The 15177-nt window shown below is 43.0% G+C and overlaps 1 protein-coding gene across 1 annotated transcript in view; it reads right to left on the reverse strand.

Moving 5' to 3' along the window:
- The window catches only part of Hgd (homogentisate 1,2-dioxygenase), a 47618-nt gene that overhangs the window by 11108 nt on the left and 21333 nt on the right, over positions 1-15177 (reverse strand). Inside the window, exons 5-10 of the mRNA XM_027412707.2 lie at positions 9504-9563; positions 7576-7667; positions 6090-6124; positions 5195-5274; positions 4287-4386; positions 2192-2316 (exon numbers count right to left, since the gene is read on the reverse strand). Of these exons, the coding sequence (XP_027268508.1) occupies positions 2192-2316; positions 4287-4386; positions 5195-5274; positions 6090-6124; positions 7576-7667; positions 9504-9563 (492 nt within the window). The remainder of the gene's footprint in view (positions 1-2191; positions 2317-4286; positions 4387-5194; positions 5275-6089; positions 6125-7575; positions 7668-9503; positions 9564-15177) is intronic.

Here is a 15177-nt window from a genome sequence, read left to right on the forward strand (position 1 = left end):
CCCCTCCCTGATAAATAAACTCCACGTGGGTTGATTATTCGTTGTTCCTTTCCTTATTAGCAGCTGCAGCTTAAACAAAAGAACAACATCAAGAACAAAGGGAAAAAACTTAAAAACTTAGACATTCTGGTATTCTCAAGAACAAAGGAAAAAGAAAACCATGCATGAAGGCGTGGTTTAGGGCTAAGCGGAATGATTAGAAGACTGAGATATCTGAGCTTTACAATAGTGGGAAGTCATTAACATTCCTGCACTTGAGAAATAAGAAGGGAAAATACTGTGATAGGAAGCCAGCAAGATCTGGAACCATGAAGAAGGATATATTCGTAAATATTTGTAGCTAGTTCTCTGGGGAAACACAGCTCTGATTTACAGTATTTACTGATATCTGGAAAATGAATACTTTCACTATGATATTTTATCTTTTCCCCCAGTAATAATATGTTTTTCTGGTTTAAAAAAAATCCCAGATGTTGAGTGCCTTTACTCATATACTGAGATCTGGTTTTGAGTCCCAGTGTGACACTGCTGAACACCAGGGTGGTGAAGACCTGTGCACATTAGCTTTACAAGGCGCAATGAACTGAGTTCTCACACTGAGGCCACTCAACATGAGCTAGAACAGGACCCATTCATGTCTTAAACATGGAGGAAACAGTGAAGAAATGCCCAACTATTCTCCCTGATGTCATCAAGTTCCTTCCAGTTGAAACAAACAATAGACAGTAGGCTAAGGAGCCCAGGTTGCTTTGTGGATAAATGCCAGCCTCCTAGGGCACAAACCATGGCAGAGGAGAATGGACCAGTAGGACCATTACAAGAACCCTCTGGGAAGTAGAAAGCTTTCTACAGTAGCTGCTGGCTACTGCCAGAATGGAGGCTCTCTATCAATTTCATATAAAATAATAAAATAATAATAATAATAATAATAATAATAATAATAATAATAATAATCTGGGGAACATACTTAAAATTCATGTAGATTTGTACTTCTCAATCTGTGCAGGTTTTTGTTTTTGCCAGGTGAGAGAATTCATGTAGGTATGAGCATTTTAAACAAGGCTTTCTGAGGCTTTATAATACAGATGGTTCCTGAACCACTTATGAAAAATCCTGACCCAGAGACCGTGAGAATAACATATTGCCATTAGCTCCAGGGCTTAAACTGAAGGTTCAGACTGGTTTGCCTCTGCTGGTCATCATGGCCTTTTGGTGTTATTCAAGGAAAATAACACATGTTGGGCAAATATAAACAGTGAATCAGATGAATAAAGCAAACAAATAACAGTAACAGAAGGTCTATTTGGGTGCCTTTCATTATGTGATTAATCTGTTCTAACATCATGCACTCAACAAGTTGAGTAATAATATATAGTAGTAGCCTAGCATGATAGTGCACTCCTGAAATGTTCTCTCTTGAGAGGTAGAAGCAGGAGGATCAGGAGTTCAAGGTCACTCTCAGCTACAAAGCAAGTTCAAGGCCAACCTGGGCTACATGAGACCTTGTCTCAAAAAATAAACAAAAAGCCATATAGTATTATAGCATAGATTATATATATATGTATATATATTTATATATGTTACTACATAACATATATAACATATGTTATTTTGGATATATGCTATTTTATATGACACTCTTATAGAAGACAGGGGCGGAATGTTATCCTGTCTCAAAATTAATTTTATATTATTGCCTATATCCTCAGTTTACTAGGCCTCTGTTTTAATTGAAGCTACTTAACTAAATTCTCTTTGTTTTAGATCAACAACCAATCACTTGTTTTTGGAATAAGGTGGTCACTGAGGAATATCAATCTTGGCTATCTTTGTGGCGACTCACCTTCTTTTTCAGAACGTATTAGGTGGCCTATATGTCATGTTCCCATGTCATTTTTAGAGACTTGCATTTTGCCACTCTCTATTGCTAGATGAGTAGAAAAAGCACAACCTCTAGAAGAGTTGGGTTTTTTAAAACTCTGCTTCTTTCACTTACTGGGACATGGGACAGGGGAGAATTAATTATCACTATCTGACCTGTTTGCATGACTAGGAAGGCAAATAGTAGGTAATTTTCAGTACCTTAGTGGTGTGATAAAGGCAAAAGAATGCATGTAATGCTAATCTCGGCTATCAACTGGTGCTTCATAACCCCACATCCACCCTCTGGCCTCCAACAGTCTTACTTTACCTGTTTGGAAGCAAACAGCTTGCCCTGGTATTTATTAATCACAGTGTAACCACCTGGCACTTGACGATCTTCATACCAGGCAACAGGGATCAAGAAATCACGAGGATTGGCCAGGCCATTTGCTCCTAGAACACAGTAACCCAAACCCCATTTAGATACTTCAGCGGTTAAAGGAAAGATGCCCAGCTAAGTGCCTGCCCAGCATATGTGAGGCCCTAGGTTCAATCCCAAGCAGCACCAAATCTGTTGGATCAGTCTGCTAGATTTGTAGAAAGATCCAAGAGATGTGGTTGAAAAACAGAGAATTTCAAAAATCCTCATAAGCAGCATTGTCTCCTAAAATTATAGAGTGATTATGGCTCATAGACTTTTTATAGCATTACCTCATCACTCATCATATAGTACAGGTGAGAGAAAGGGAGAGGAAGGGACCAGAGAAGAGGAAAGAGGAAGAGTTGAGAGAACAGCAGATCCCTGTCCAAGGAAGCCTGGGGACTCTCCAACACATCCCTAGACCACCATCTCATATAAAAAGGCTATGGGCTATTGTCCCAGGCAGGCCTGTGCCCTGTAGATAGACCTCAAAGGCCAGGACTATAAAGCTGCTGTCCAGCCTAAAAAATATGTGCCTACCACTCAGAGAGGACGGACTGAGGACCTGCCTGTCTAGCTTTGTGAACTCAGGAGTGAGTGTTCCCTCCAGAGAAAGGAAATAAATCAAAAGACAAAACATGAAAAAGCACAAGTGCAAAAACTTAATTTAACTCGGAGAGGAGAGGCCTGGGGAGTGTTTTATCATTTCCAGCTCCTGGGGTTAAAAGAAAAAATAAGCCCCCAGCTGGTTAGTAAATTATATATATTTTCCAGAGGGTACATGCTCCGCGGAACCTGAAGGCTCGGCTGCCTGCACAGCAGCAGGAAGTGGGAAGAGTGGGTGGCAAGCGGGATGACAGACGGCCCACCAAGGCTCCAGCTGCCTCTCTGCTGCCTCCCACCTTCCTCTGAATTATTTGGATCCCCAGGGGAGTGACCAGAAGGCACATGCTGGCCTGTCCTTGTTGCTCTGAAAAGCTGTTGACACGGAAGGAAAGAACTAGGAGGTATGGCTCAATATGAAACCAGAGGCCAATTTCTCCGGCTGGCTCCTTTTTTTTTTTTTTCCCCAAGGGAGGCTTGAGAACAATTGCTCCTAAGATCTTCACTTCCCTCCTGCATCCCCTGCCTTCAGCCCTTTGAAGAGTAGGGGCTGGGAGGGCGGAAGTTTTACTCTATCTCATGGGGGCTGTTGTTTCTAGCTCCTTCACAGAGTGATACACTTGTTACTGTTAAGTGTGTGGATTTTGTGAAGTGTGCTCAGAAGGAATGTTCAAAGGATGTTCAAAGGCCATGAGTCACCCAGTCCAGTCCATGCTTCTGTGGGAATAGAACCCAGGCCATTTTATGACGGAAACACACAGCTCATTGACTTCACAAAGCTCATTCTCATTAGCATATATTTAAGTGGTTCCCTTGCCTCTTCTCTTTAATACGCCACCAAAAGTTAATCAAATCCCAGGGCTGGGGGAATGTGGCTCAATTGACAAAGTGCTTGTTTAGCATGCTTGCAGGCCTGGGTGCAGTCCTCTGCTCTGCGTGGGACTGGGCATGGTAGTGAGCACCTGTAATCCCCACATTCAGGAAGTAGTGGCAAAGGGATTAGAAGTTGAAGGTCATTCTCATTTATATAGAGAATTAGAGTTCAGCCTGGGATATAAGAGACCCTGACTCAAAAACAAAACAAAACAAAAAGCCCAAAAGAATCTCATCAAACCTCAGATCTCATTCTTGGTAAACCTATTCTTGTGTTCCCCTTCTGTATCCTTTGTCATACACACCATCTAACCAGAAACCCATTAAATGCCTTTATCATCATTGTTGTGTAATTTTAGAGAAACTTAGAGTAGATTGGTTTGGGCCATTTTCTGTTATTTCCTGTGTTTTCTAGGAAGGCACTTATTCTAAGGAAGCTGTCTGGAGAGGGAAGTTAAGTTGGAATGTCAGAGAGGAAGAGCTGGAAGGAGATGTGTCTCCAGGGAGGCTCAGAGTGAAGGTTTACCAATGGGCCCCAGGTCAGGTAACTCAAAGTGGACACCATAGACCTCCAGGATGTAGCCCCTGGTCTCTTCGAAGACATCGACGCTGAATCGCATTCCTCTCTGGGGGACATAAACACAAGCATGCCCTCTTAAATAAATCATGCACTTGAAGTTATATGCAGAAGAACACTGATCATGTTTGCAGGTATGTTATTGTGGCAGTTCTGCAGGTGCGGTTCTGTTGGAGTGGGCGTGGCCTTGTTGGAAGAAGTGTGTCACTGTGGGGCGGGCTTTGAGGTCTCCTATGCTTAGGATACCATCCAGTGTCTCAGTAGACTTTCTGTTGCCTGCAAGATGTAGCCAGCACCATGTCTACTATATGCACGTCACCATGGTCCCCAACTCCCACCATGCTCCTCACCAAGATGGTAATGGACTGAACCTCTAAAACCGTAAATGAGCCACCCCAATTAAATGTTTCCTTTATAAGAGTTGCTGTGGTCATCGTGTCTATTTACAGCAATAGAAACCCTGAGACAATTGTGAAAGGCAAGCAGATTAAAGATGGGTTACAAAGAAAAATCTAATTCCTAACCATATCCACAATTAATCTCTCTTTGGGTCCAGAGATAAGAGCAGCCTCCAATTAGCGTATATATATTTGAATATCTTCACTATCTCCACTCTTCGACACAGCCTTAAGCAGACCACAAACATTTACGAAAGTGATAAACATTCTTTGCTTTGTGATTGTATTAAACAAAGCAGGCACTGAGCCTGCTTACCCCGAAGCCTTCTGTGTAACTCACATTCCTCTCTGTTGCCCAGACATGATGGAGACGTTTTTGTGTCAGAAATAGCAGCAGCTGAAACATCTGATTGCTCCCAAATTAGGGAGAGGCAGTGGGGAGAGGGGCTCATTACCAACCTGAATGACGCAGATCTCATTGGGCTGCAGGAGCATCTTGCCAAACTCTGTGTAAATGAGAAGCTTCCCTTTCTGGGGAACTGGCAAAGGAAGAACAAATGACAAGGCAGTGGTGAGCAACCCTGTTCAAGGGAGACCCTGAAGGCTTAAGGGCTGTATTTGCTTGTTATTGCAAATGAGGAGAACTTTCTTGTGTCTCTTGGGGGTAAGTTATATTCTGACAGTGTCAGTTAACTATTTTACTGTCTAGAATATTTTGAGAGTTCTTCAAAATCTCCACCATCCCCCTTACCCCCATCCCTTTTGAGGAGCTTGTATATATGCACTTTTGTGAATTGACCCAAAAGGTCATAGAAATAGCATGGTTAGAAATCACTCTTTTCTGACATTTCAGTGGAAATGCTCACATTTGCAAGTCTACCGGCCACATGAAAATGTTCACGCCCAAATACTGATACTAACAAACGGCATGGGAAGACCAAAATCATCTCAAATGGGCCTTATATTTTTAGATGGTCTCATAAAATTTTTACCTGAATGGTGGTTATTGATGATAAATGGGCTTTCCTTGTGTGAGTTTAAAAGCAAATAGAATTTTCCTAATAAGTGCGTCATATGTTATTAACTTCATTTCAGCTGCCAAGATCTCCCCCACATGAGAGAGGCCCACCAGAGACAGCCACAGGCAGAAAGCCCAGAACATACATTAGACACTTTGAGGTATGCTAGGAATCTTTTCCAGACCACCAGTGGCGTCTGGACCTTACTCTGTAGATGGTATTTCATTTGCTAAAATAGATGGAAGAATGCAGGCAAGTAAAATGCAACAACAGCAACAAAACCTGGAACGTAGCTCAGGCTAGGGATCAGTCAATCTTCTCACTCAGGAGCTTACCAATCAGGAAATCCCCATCTGAATTGTAAAAGCATCTGAAATACAGAGTTACTTTCTGTGATTTCTTTCCATTTTAACACATTCTGGACAAGTATATTCATTCTACAAATTATTATTTAGTGCCTACCACAAACCAGGTGCTGGATATAAAAATGGCCTGCCTGCAGAACCCCCTGTGGAGTTAAAAGTCTAGCAGACTGCAACAGGAAATACACAAGTGCAGGACTCTATCGGATGCAAGGCATACCTGGTGCTGGGAAAGTCAAGTTCAGGGACCTGCACTGGTTTGAGGAGAAAACAAAGGCCTCCCTACGGATGACACATTTGACAAGAGATCATAGAGGCAAGAGAAGATATACCAGTCAAAAAGAGTAGCATGTTCAGGTGCTCTGGGGCAAGAAGGCTCATAGCATGTTGAGAGAAGTAAAGAGAGGCTATTGTGGCTTACATGGAGAGAATGGAGGTGACCCAATACAGGGCTAGACCCAAAGGGAGGTCTCCAGTGTCTCAGGGCTGTGATCTTGGCCTTGATTCATGACTCAACAGTGAAAGAGCTAGGGCAGGAGAGATGGCTCAGCAGTTAAGAGCATTTGTTTCTCTTTGAGAGGTCCCAAGTTCTATTCCTAGCACTCCCGTGGTTTCTCAAACTGTCCCTATCTCCAGTGCCAGGGGATCCAACACTCTCTTCTGGCTTCCACAGTCACCAGGCACATGGTGCACAGATAGATATGCAGGCAAGACACCGATACACATAAAATATAAGTAAAAATATTTTTTTAAAAAAAAAGCTCATACAAATTCATGAAGTCAGCAAGACCAGACTTCAGCTTCATGTACAACAGTGTAGTTCTACAGGTTGTGTGCAAATGTGCCATGATAGATTGCTTTCCAAAGAAAAGATAGGGATGTCATTCGCTTTTTCAAATTGAAAAGAAAATAGCCCAGTGAAATAGCCCAGCAGGTAAGGCACCTGCTACCAAGGCTGAGGATCTGAGTTTGATCCCTGGGACTACATGGTGGAAGGAGAGAAGGAACTCCCTCAAGTTGTCTCTGACTTGTACACACATGTGCTATGGCATGCACCCCCCCTTAAAAAAAAACAGTAAGTAAATTTCTATGTGCAGGGACATGAAGCTCACACAAAGCCACCAGCTATCAGCTAAAGCTGATACCTTGCCTTCATAGCTGCTCTTGCTTGCAGTGTGACTTTGGACTTGAGCCCTTGGGAATGTTACTTGAACTACTCCTTCATCACAGGGTCCTAACCTCTCCTTTCTGCCTATACTGTTACATGACGTTTTTGTCTGTGTCATAAGAGTCAGTCCAAATGGAAATTCTCACTTGATATCATTATCAAGAAATACATAGCAACATTTCTCTGAGAGGGGAACAACTACAAAAGGACAGTGCTTGTGCATGTGTGACTATTAGGTTGCCACAGGCCCTGTGGGATGGGTACATCATGCCCCGGCACTGAGACTCTTACCTGTTCTCCATGGAGGAGTTACACAGGAAAATGTGAACAGCAAGCCCATTGTTAGACTTGATGTCTCCAGCTCCACATAAGGTGTGCAGACCCTGGGAGAGCAGGAGCGAGTATGAGAATGACAAGTGCCTAAGAGACTCAGCCCCTCCCCTCCCCCTGGGTTCCGAGAGTCATGAAGCTTGCAAGGTTCTAGTCTTCTTCCCATTAAGAATGTCCCAGGAGTCATTTGGGAGCTAGGCTGCCTGAAATGTATTGACTTACGCTTGGTGGGCCATGTCCCACCCAATAGACCCTGTCTGAACTCTTAATGACCACATCAGATGAACATAAAGTTCGAACCTGGCATTTCATTATGATTACAGTAAACCTGGAAGAAGGAGGTGATACCTGGTAGAGGGATTTTGGGGGATGGAGGAGAGGACCGGAAGCTTCCCTTAACATTTAGTGCTCCTCAAGTCTATCCCACCCTGGGGCAGCCCTCTCTTGTGAAGGAAAGCCAGACTACTCTCCTCAGAGCAGAACAGAGTCGAGTAGAAGACCTGGTGACTGACTCTAAGTCCTTCTGCTATCAGACCAGATGGTCCAGAATGCAAGAAGCCCTAACATGGGGTCAGGGGAACTTCTTACATCTTTCTGCCCCAACCCTGCAGGCAAGGAGCCAAGACAGAGTGAGTTCTGCTCCTCAGATATCCATAATTTACACAGGAAGGGAATTTGTGTTTCTATTGTCACTTAACTGATAAGTTTGAGGTCTACTACGGTGAGTCTTCACAAGCTATGGGGACACTTATAAAGATAAAGACTTCAAGATGATTTATACAGTTTGGGCTAAAGCGGGGCACCTGGAGTGGCCCTCAGTAAACCCTGAGCCAAGTTGGCCTGCAGAACCCTCCTCTGTCCTCTTGGAGCACTACCCCTGACAGCTCCAGTCCCTTCACCCACACACTTCTTGCTGTGGGTGCAGGTGTCCCAGTACTGCCAACTGCAACTATCAAGAAGGGCTGCCAGTTGGCACTGCACTTATCAGGTTGCCACCTGATTTGATGCCATCTTAGTCCAGGCATCCATTTCAGGAGTTTCAAGTTCTTGGAATGGGAAGTTATTTTGTATTTATTTTTTATTAATCTACATGCAATTTATCATTTCCTTCAAGTATTTTTCAGGTAGCAGACCACAGCAGCACCAGAAGTGCCTATCACTTTGTCAATGACAGGGACATTTTTATATCAAGCCTCATAGGTATCTCAAAGTATCATTTGGGTTCATACTACAGTGAGTGGATTTTCCCATAGGTCTTATGATCTAGTACATTAACTAGGAGGCATGTTTATAACTACAAAACAAATACAATTTATTTCTTTGAAATATTTTACCATTGTATTTCAACATAATTGTGTGATTTGATATAATTTATTTTACCCAGTCAAAAACACAGATTCTGCCAAGCATAGTGACTTATAGCAGTAATCCTAGCACCTAGGACTGAGGGAAGAGGACTGTGAGTTCAAGGCCAGCCTGAACTAGAGGGAGATCCTATTTCAACCAAACCAACCAATCAGCCAACCCCCCCAACCCCCAAATTAAAAACCAACAACAAAATAAATAAACACACAAATAAAATAGGCACCACCAGACTATCAAAGATGCCATGGATCAAAAAGGTTAGCAGTGCCCGTTCTGACCCAAAGAAGAAGTGTTAGAGGGGGGAAAGTTTACTCTCCTTGGCATTTCTGTGAGGAAAAAAAATCCCAAAAACTCCTGGGTGTCCTTTGGTGTCAGAAGGCATATGGTGCCTGTAAATAAGACATCCCTCAGCCAGCCCCCACGCTATACACAGGTGGCTTTGTCTCCCGTTCAGGCTGCTCTGCTTGGCATTCCGACTGCAGATGGTTAGCTTGCTCACCGCAGGACAGAGAATATTGACTTACACTCACAAAGTCCACTTTCTTCTGAGACGCTTTTGGAATCTCAAATGGTTTCCATCTAAGCTGGAAAAAGAAATACCCATACAAGAAAATGACTTCACATCCATAGGCTTATTAAATGGATTCAATTACACAGAGGAAAAAGAACAACTGCTCCCTGTTCAAGGTTCTGGCCATTTGTAATTTTGTCGTGTTAGAACTAATGATTATCCATCATTTCTTTAAAGGAGCTCTCTCTCTCTCTCTCTCTCTCTCTCTCTCTCTCTCTCTCTCTCTGTGTGTGTGTGTGTGTGTGTGTGTGTGTACACTCTGTAGGGGTGTATGTCTCCTGTATATGTGCTGTAGAGGTGTGTGTATATGTGTGTGCTGTAGGACTGTGCATCTCTTTCTCTGTGTGCTGTAGGGGGTGTGTGCAGTTAACATGACTATGAAGTGCCTTTGTTCTTCCGCGCTTTCAATTATAAAAATAAAGAGAAGCCACCGCTCCCTTTCTCAGAAGGTGTTTCTTTTAACATTTCGCTCAGGCACATCTGTGAGTTTTGACTGATGCTGCTCTCATGCTATTTATAATCGGCTCCCTTTCCTGGCATGCCAGCCTCTCCGTGTGGGCTCCTGACACTGCAGGGGAAGGCTCTATTTCTACTGGAGTTTTGAATTATTTCCTTAAGACTGAGAAAAATCATCCAGCTGAGATTGGATTTGGTAAATGCAGTGCCCCCTTCAATTTCTTCCCCCAACCTTGGGTTTGTCCCCAGGCTGCCCAATGGTTCACTTTAAATCGCAATGATCTTTAATTCAATAATGAACTGATCTAAGGAAATGGGGAGAAAAACCAGCAGGTGCAGGACCCGCTCATAATCAGCGCAGTGTTTATGAATCAATGTAGCACAGAGCCTGCTGCAGCCAGGCTGGGAGCGCGTCTGCCCAGTAGCCCCAGGGCACATCTTTTGGAGTCACCTGCACCCTGGGGCTAACTCCATTGGCTGTTAGACCTGGTGGCGGCTGGATGGGCAAGGGCTCCATCAGGGTCCTGGACTCTGCTCATTCTGTATTTTGAGAAGGCAGCCAGGCAGGAAAGTGAGCAGCCAATTGAAGGAGTGTTGCTGAGATTATCCTGCCTGTGATTGATTCATGCAGTCAGACAGCACCCATCATTTCTTAAAAGCAAAGGGGATGATGACATTCTGAGATCACCTCAAAGGATGCAAAATGTGGGCCTGAAAAAAGACCATTGAAATTGTGCTTAAAATAGAATTAGAATGCAGGAAATACTTCAGGGCTGATTCCATTCATGATGTTACTTCTCGGGACACAGGGGGACCCAAAAAGCAAGGAGCTAGAGGGGGCTTTCAACCATTGGCATGTGAGACATTTTGTGCTGGGTAATTCTTTGCTGTGGAGCTGCCCTATGCAGACAAAGAGATGCTTAGCACTGCCCCTGGCCTCTGCCCACGAGATACCAATTGCATTCCTCCAAGTTGTAGCGATCAAAATACCCCCATTATCAAAATACCCCTTCAAGTCCAATATCCTGCCGAGAACTACAGACCTAGAAGAAAATTCCCTTGACCTCAGGAAGGGTCATAGCTGAGCACTGAGTGTGTAGGATGGTGTGTGTGTGTGTGTGTGTGTGTGTGTGTGTGTGTGTGTGTGTGTGTCAGGGACCAAACTCAGAACTCTGTGCTTGTACAACATATGCTCTCCCTTGGAGCAGTGCCCCCACCCAAGTACTGTTGAAGCTTTAAGGGGTGGCCATGGTCTCTACTAGCCACTGCCTACTGCCTCTCTCTCTGGTAGCAGTAGAGGAAAATCACCTGAAAAAGAGTCATCATCATAGATTTCCCAGAGGAAGATATCTAAGTATCAGATCAATCGTTGCCTTGGCAACCATTCAGTGCTAACCAGAGAGTCTCAACCCTAGGTACCCCTGAGAATTAACTGGACAGCCTTTGAAACCATGACCAAATTAAATCAAGACCTCTGGAAGTAGGACCCAGGCATCAGCATTTTATAAACGTTCTTCCATGTGCAGCTAACCCGGCACTCTGAGATTTGGTGACCACTGCATTGCTGAGCAAACGTCAGCCTTAGAAAAGCCTCCCCAGTCAATTAAGTGATTAGCCATCCAGCTAAACCAAAGAAATCATGGCATCTCGAGCCAGATGTGGAGGTGAAAGTGCCGGCTTCCGGATAGCATCAATGTTTAAATAATATAAGCTTGAATCCAAATCCAAGGAAAAAGGAGAGATGGGCAAGGCAATATGAAGGAAGAAGAGAGAGATATTATATATATATATATGTTTATGTAATTATATATTATATATAAATATATACAAAAATAGTTATATGTAATATATAAATGTACTTATAAACATATATACTATAAAATATATATTATATATATATATATATATAGAGAGAGAGAGAGAGAGGGAGAGAGAGAGAGAGAGAAGGAGAGGTGGGGAGAGCATGGAGGATGGGGAGACAGCAGAGTAGCAAGTGAATTTCTGCTAGCTACTTGGCAGTTGTACTAGAATACCTCTGTAATCTGCCTAGAGGTAGAATATCTGTTGTGTGTAGAAATGAAGCCCCACCTCACAGAAAGGGCACTCTTCTGTGAGAGGGAAAGACCGAACCCAAGGCCTGGTGGGTTGGCAAGGTCTGCTGTGGAGTTTTCCAAAGTCTTGGGTAGCTCTGCAGCTCTTCAGCCACAAGGATAGAGGGACTGAGGTGGTGGGTGAAAATGCGGCCACTTGATGTAGGAAGCTTGCCATCAACAGGGCCCACATTCCAGATGAAGGAAGCCATGCCCCCGACAAGCCTTTCTTCACCAATGTAAAAATGATCGTTTTCAAATGACAGATGGTACAGGGAGAAAAATAATGTATCTGCCATTTGATGGTGGTAGATTGTCCAGAGCCTAAATTGTGAGGACTAATAAAGATCCTGGTAAGACCTGGACCACAAGAGGATTTCAACTTTGGATCATCAGGCAAGAGGTTTTGGTTAGGAGCCCCCGTGTGATGTTTTGGTGAATGTGAAGAGGGATGAACAAAAATTGCCCTTGGAGCTCAGGACAGAACATTCCCTGCTGAGGCCAGAAGCTCAGCCTAGTGCATTTGCGGCAGAGCAGTCGCAGTGGTAAGCCCAGGCCAAGAAGACCATGCATGGGGCAAACCGGAAGATTTGGCTTCTGTTACTGCCTCTGTGGTCAATTATTTTCCCTGTTTGGATTGCTTTCCTTATATGTAACAATGGTGTTATGGGAGAGACTATAATTCCATGAGCTTTTATAGAAGAGCACCTGACAGTAAAAGGACACTTTGTGACTGATAAACTTTTTGATATGAACTGACATCCTGCCTCCAAAACGCAACACCAATTCATATACTGAAGCCCTAACCTCCAGTGAGATTGCTTGGGAGATGAGGCCAGTCAGTGGTAAATAAGGTCAAATTAAATAATACAATTTAGGAGTGCTAGCCTAAGAAGAATTAGAATCAGGCACTTAGGAGACTGAGGGAAGAGAACTGAAGGTTTTACAGCCTGGGGTATATACAAAGTTCTTGTCGAAACAAATAAACAAACAAATAAAAATAAAACCCAGAGTACCAAACCAAAAACAAAACAAACAAACAAACAAAAACCATACAATTATCTCATTTCTAACATCTAGTCAGAGGAAAGGCTGTGCCCAGTAAAAAAGAAGATGGGTAGTGGTGGTGCATGCCTTTAATCTCAGCATTTGGGAGGCAAAGGCAGGTGGATCTCTGTGAGTTCAAGGTCATCCTGGTCTACAGAGCAAGTTCCAGGACAGCTAAGGCTACACAAAGAACCCTGTCTCAAACAACAAACAAACAAAAAATTAAAAAAGAAACCCATTACCAGACACCAACCCTTCTCAGACCTTGTTATTAAACTGTCAGTCTCCAACCCTTGAGGGTACTGTTCCTGTTATTTAAGTGGCCTAACCAATGGCATAATATAATGCTGAAGTTTTATAACCATTTATTTTTTCATACTATATATAACCACTGAATAACTCCTCCCATATGGAATTTAATTGTCTTTCAAAAACAATGAAATAGATTGTAGTATTTAATATTATATCTAGACTATAGTATTATGAATGCATAGTTATTGAATGATTGAAGAGCTTAATAAATATTAGCATGGAGAACATTGCTTATAAAAGTTCAGATATTGCTTCTGATGTGTGAGTCAGTTCCTCATGCCTGTACAAAGGTGCTCAACTGTTCTGATTGTCCGTCCAGTGTTTCTGTCAACCACTGAGAGAGGGATATTGAAGTCCCAACCATGACTTGGCTTCATACATTTTCTTTTTCTTTCAGTGTGTCACGCAGTTTGCTTTTCACTTTTGCAAATTCTATTGGAGAATAAACTTTTATTTCCTAAAATTAAGGTAGTAAAAGAGTTTGAAAACCATTTCCAAGGGTGTTCAAAGTTGGAATTAAAAATTCTTTAGATTTCCAAAGGAGAGAGATGAGAGGATCCATGTTAACATTTAATGAAGGAGATTCAAAATTCATACCCAGAAATGAAAAGGAAACAAGAGAGGAGAAGCCTCAATGTGTCTGAAGTTGGAAGAGTCAGGTCTGGCTGGATGATGTGACCAGTCCTTTCACTACTGAGTCTTTGATTCACTGACTCCATCCCAAACTGCCACGGACTCAGCTCTGCTGGGGGACCTGGGTTCCCTTCACATTGGTGGGCTAGAGGCAGACGTTTTATTCCAAGCTGGTAACATCATTCAAGAACTTGGAAGTAACTTGTGAGTAAAACCATAGCCACAATGCTTAAGCCAGCACCAGCAGCAGCTATGGTTGGAGGAGGTTCAGGATATTCAGTAATGTTGACTTTTAGACCAAGGAGGGAAGAGGGGGTGGATGAAATAAAGAGTGACTCACAGAAGTCTTCTGCAAATCTACCAAGCTCAGGAGAAAAGGAAGTATAATTCATGTGGAGAGAGATAAGGCTTTGCTTGATCCATGGAGATCTTTGGAGTAATGGCCAAAAGCCCAGATAAAGAGGATTCAAGTCATAGTAATTTGTTTAGACTTCCTAAAGTCTTTCATGGAACTTCAAAAAAAAATGAGTCATCATGGATGGAAACCTAGATTCCCAATGTGACTTTGCACCTTAGTGCCAAGCTGAGGTTTTTGTGTTCGTTATCCAGTACTATGGATATGCTGGCCAGCCTCCCATTAAGATAATGAAATACCCGAGTCACTTAACTTCTAAAGAGGAAAGGCTTACTTTGGTTCATAGTTTTGGACATTCTAGTATAGGAGTGAGAAGCCCTGGGCTTTGGGTCTCTGATGAGGGTGGGGTATTATTATAATGGAGGTAAATGGTTCACCTCACGAGCCATGTAGCAAAGAAGAGAGTAGGTTTCTGTAATCCTCTCTGAGACTATACCCCCACTGGTTGAAAGGCCTCAGTGCCTGAAAGTCCTACCACTGCCCACCAGTGCCACTCTGAGAACATCCCAGAAGACCCCAAACTGTGATGATGTCCCAAGTAGGAAAACAAGCAGTAGGAATGACCTTGGAAGAGAGATGTAGCTAGAAGCATTCCTTCGGGAATACATACTGGCACAAGGCCCATTTGACATCTGTATACATGAAATCCTTTAGTTTGCAGACGGCTCCAATCT

The sequence above is a fragment of the Cricetulus griseus genome, chromosome 4, assembly GCF_003668045.3.
Source record: "Cricetulus griseus strain 17A/GY chromosome 4, alternate assembly CriGri-PICRH-1.0, whole genome shotgun sequence".
Classification (NCBI taxonomy): Eukaryota; Metazoa; Chordata; class Mammalia; order Rodentia; family Cricetidae; genus Cricetulus; species Cricetulus griseus.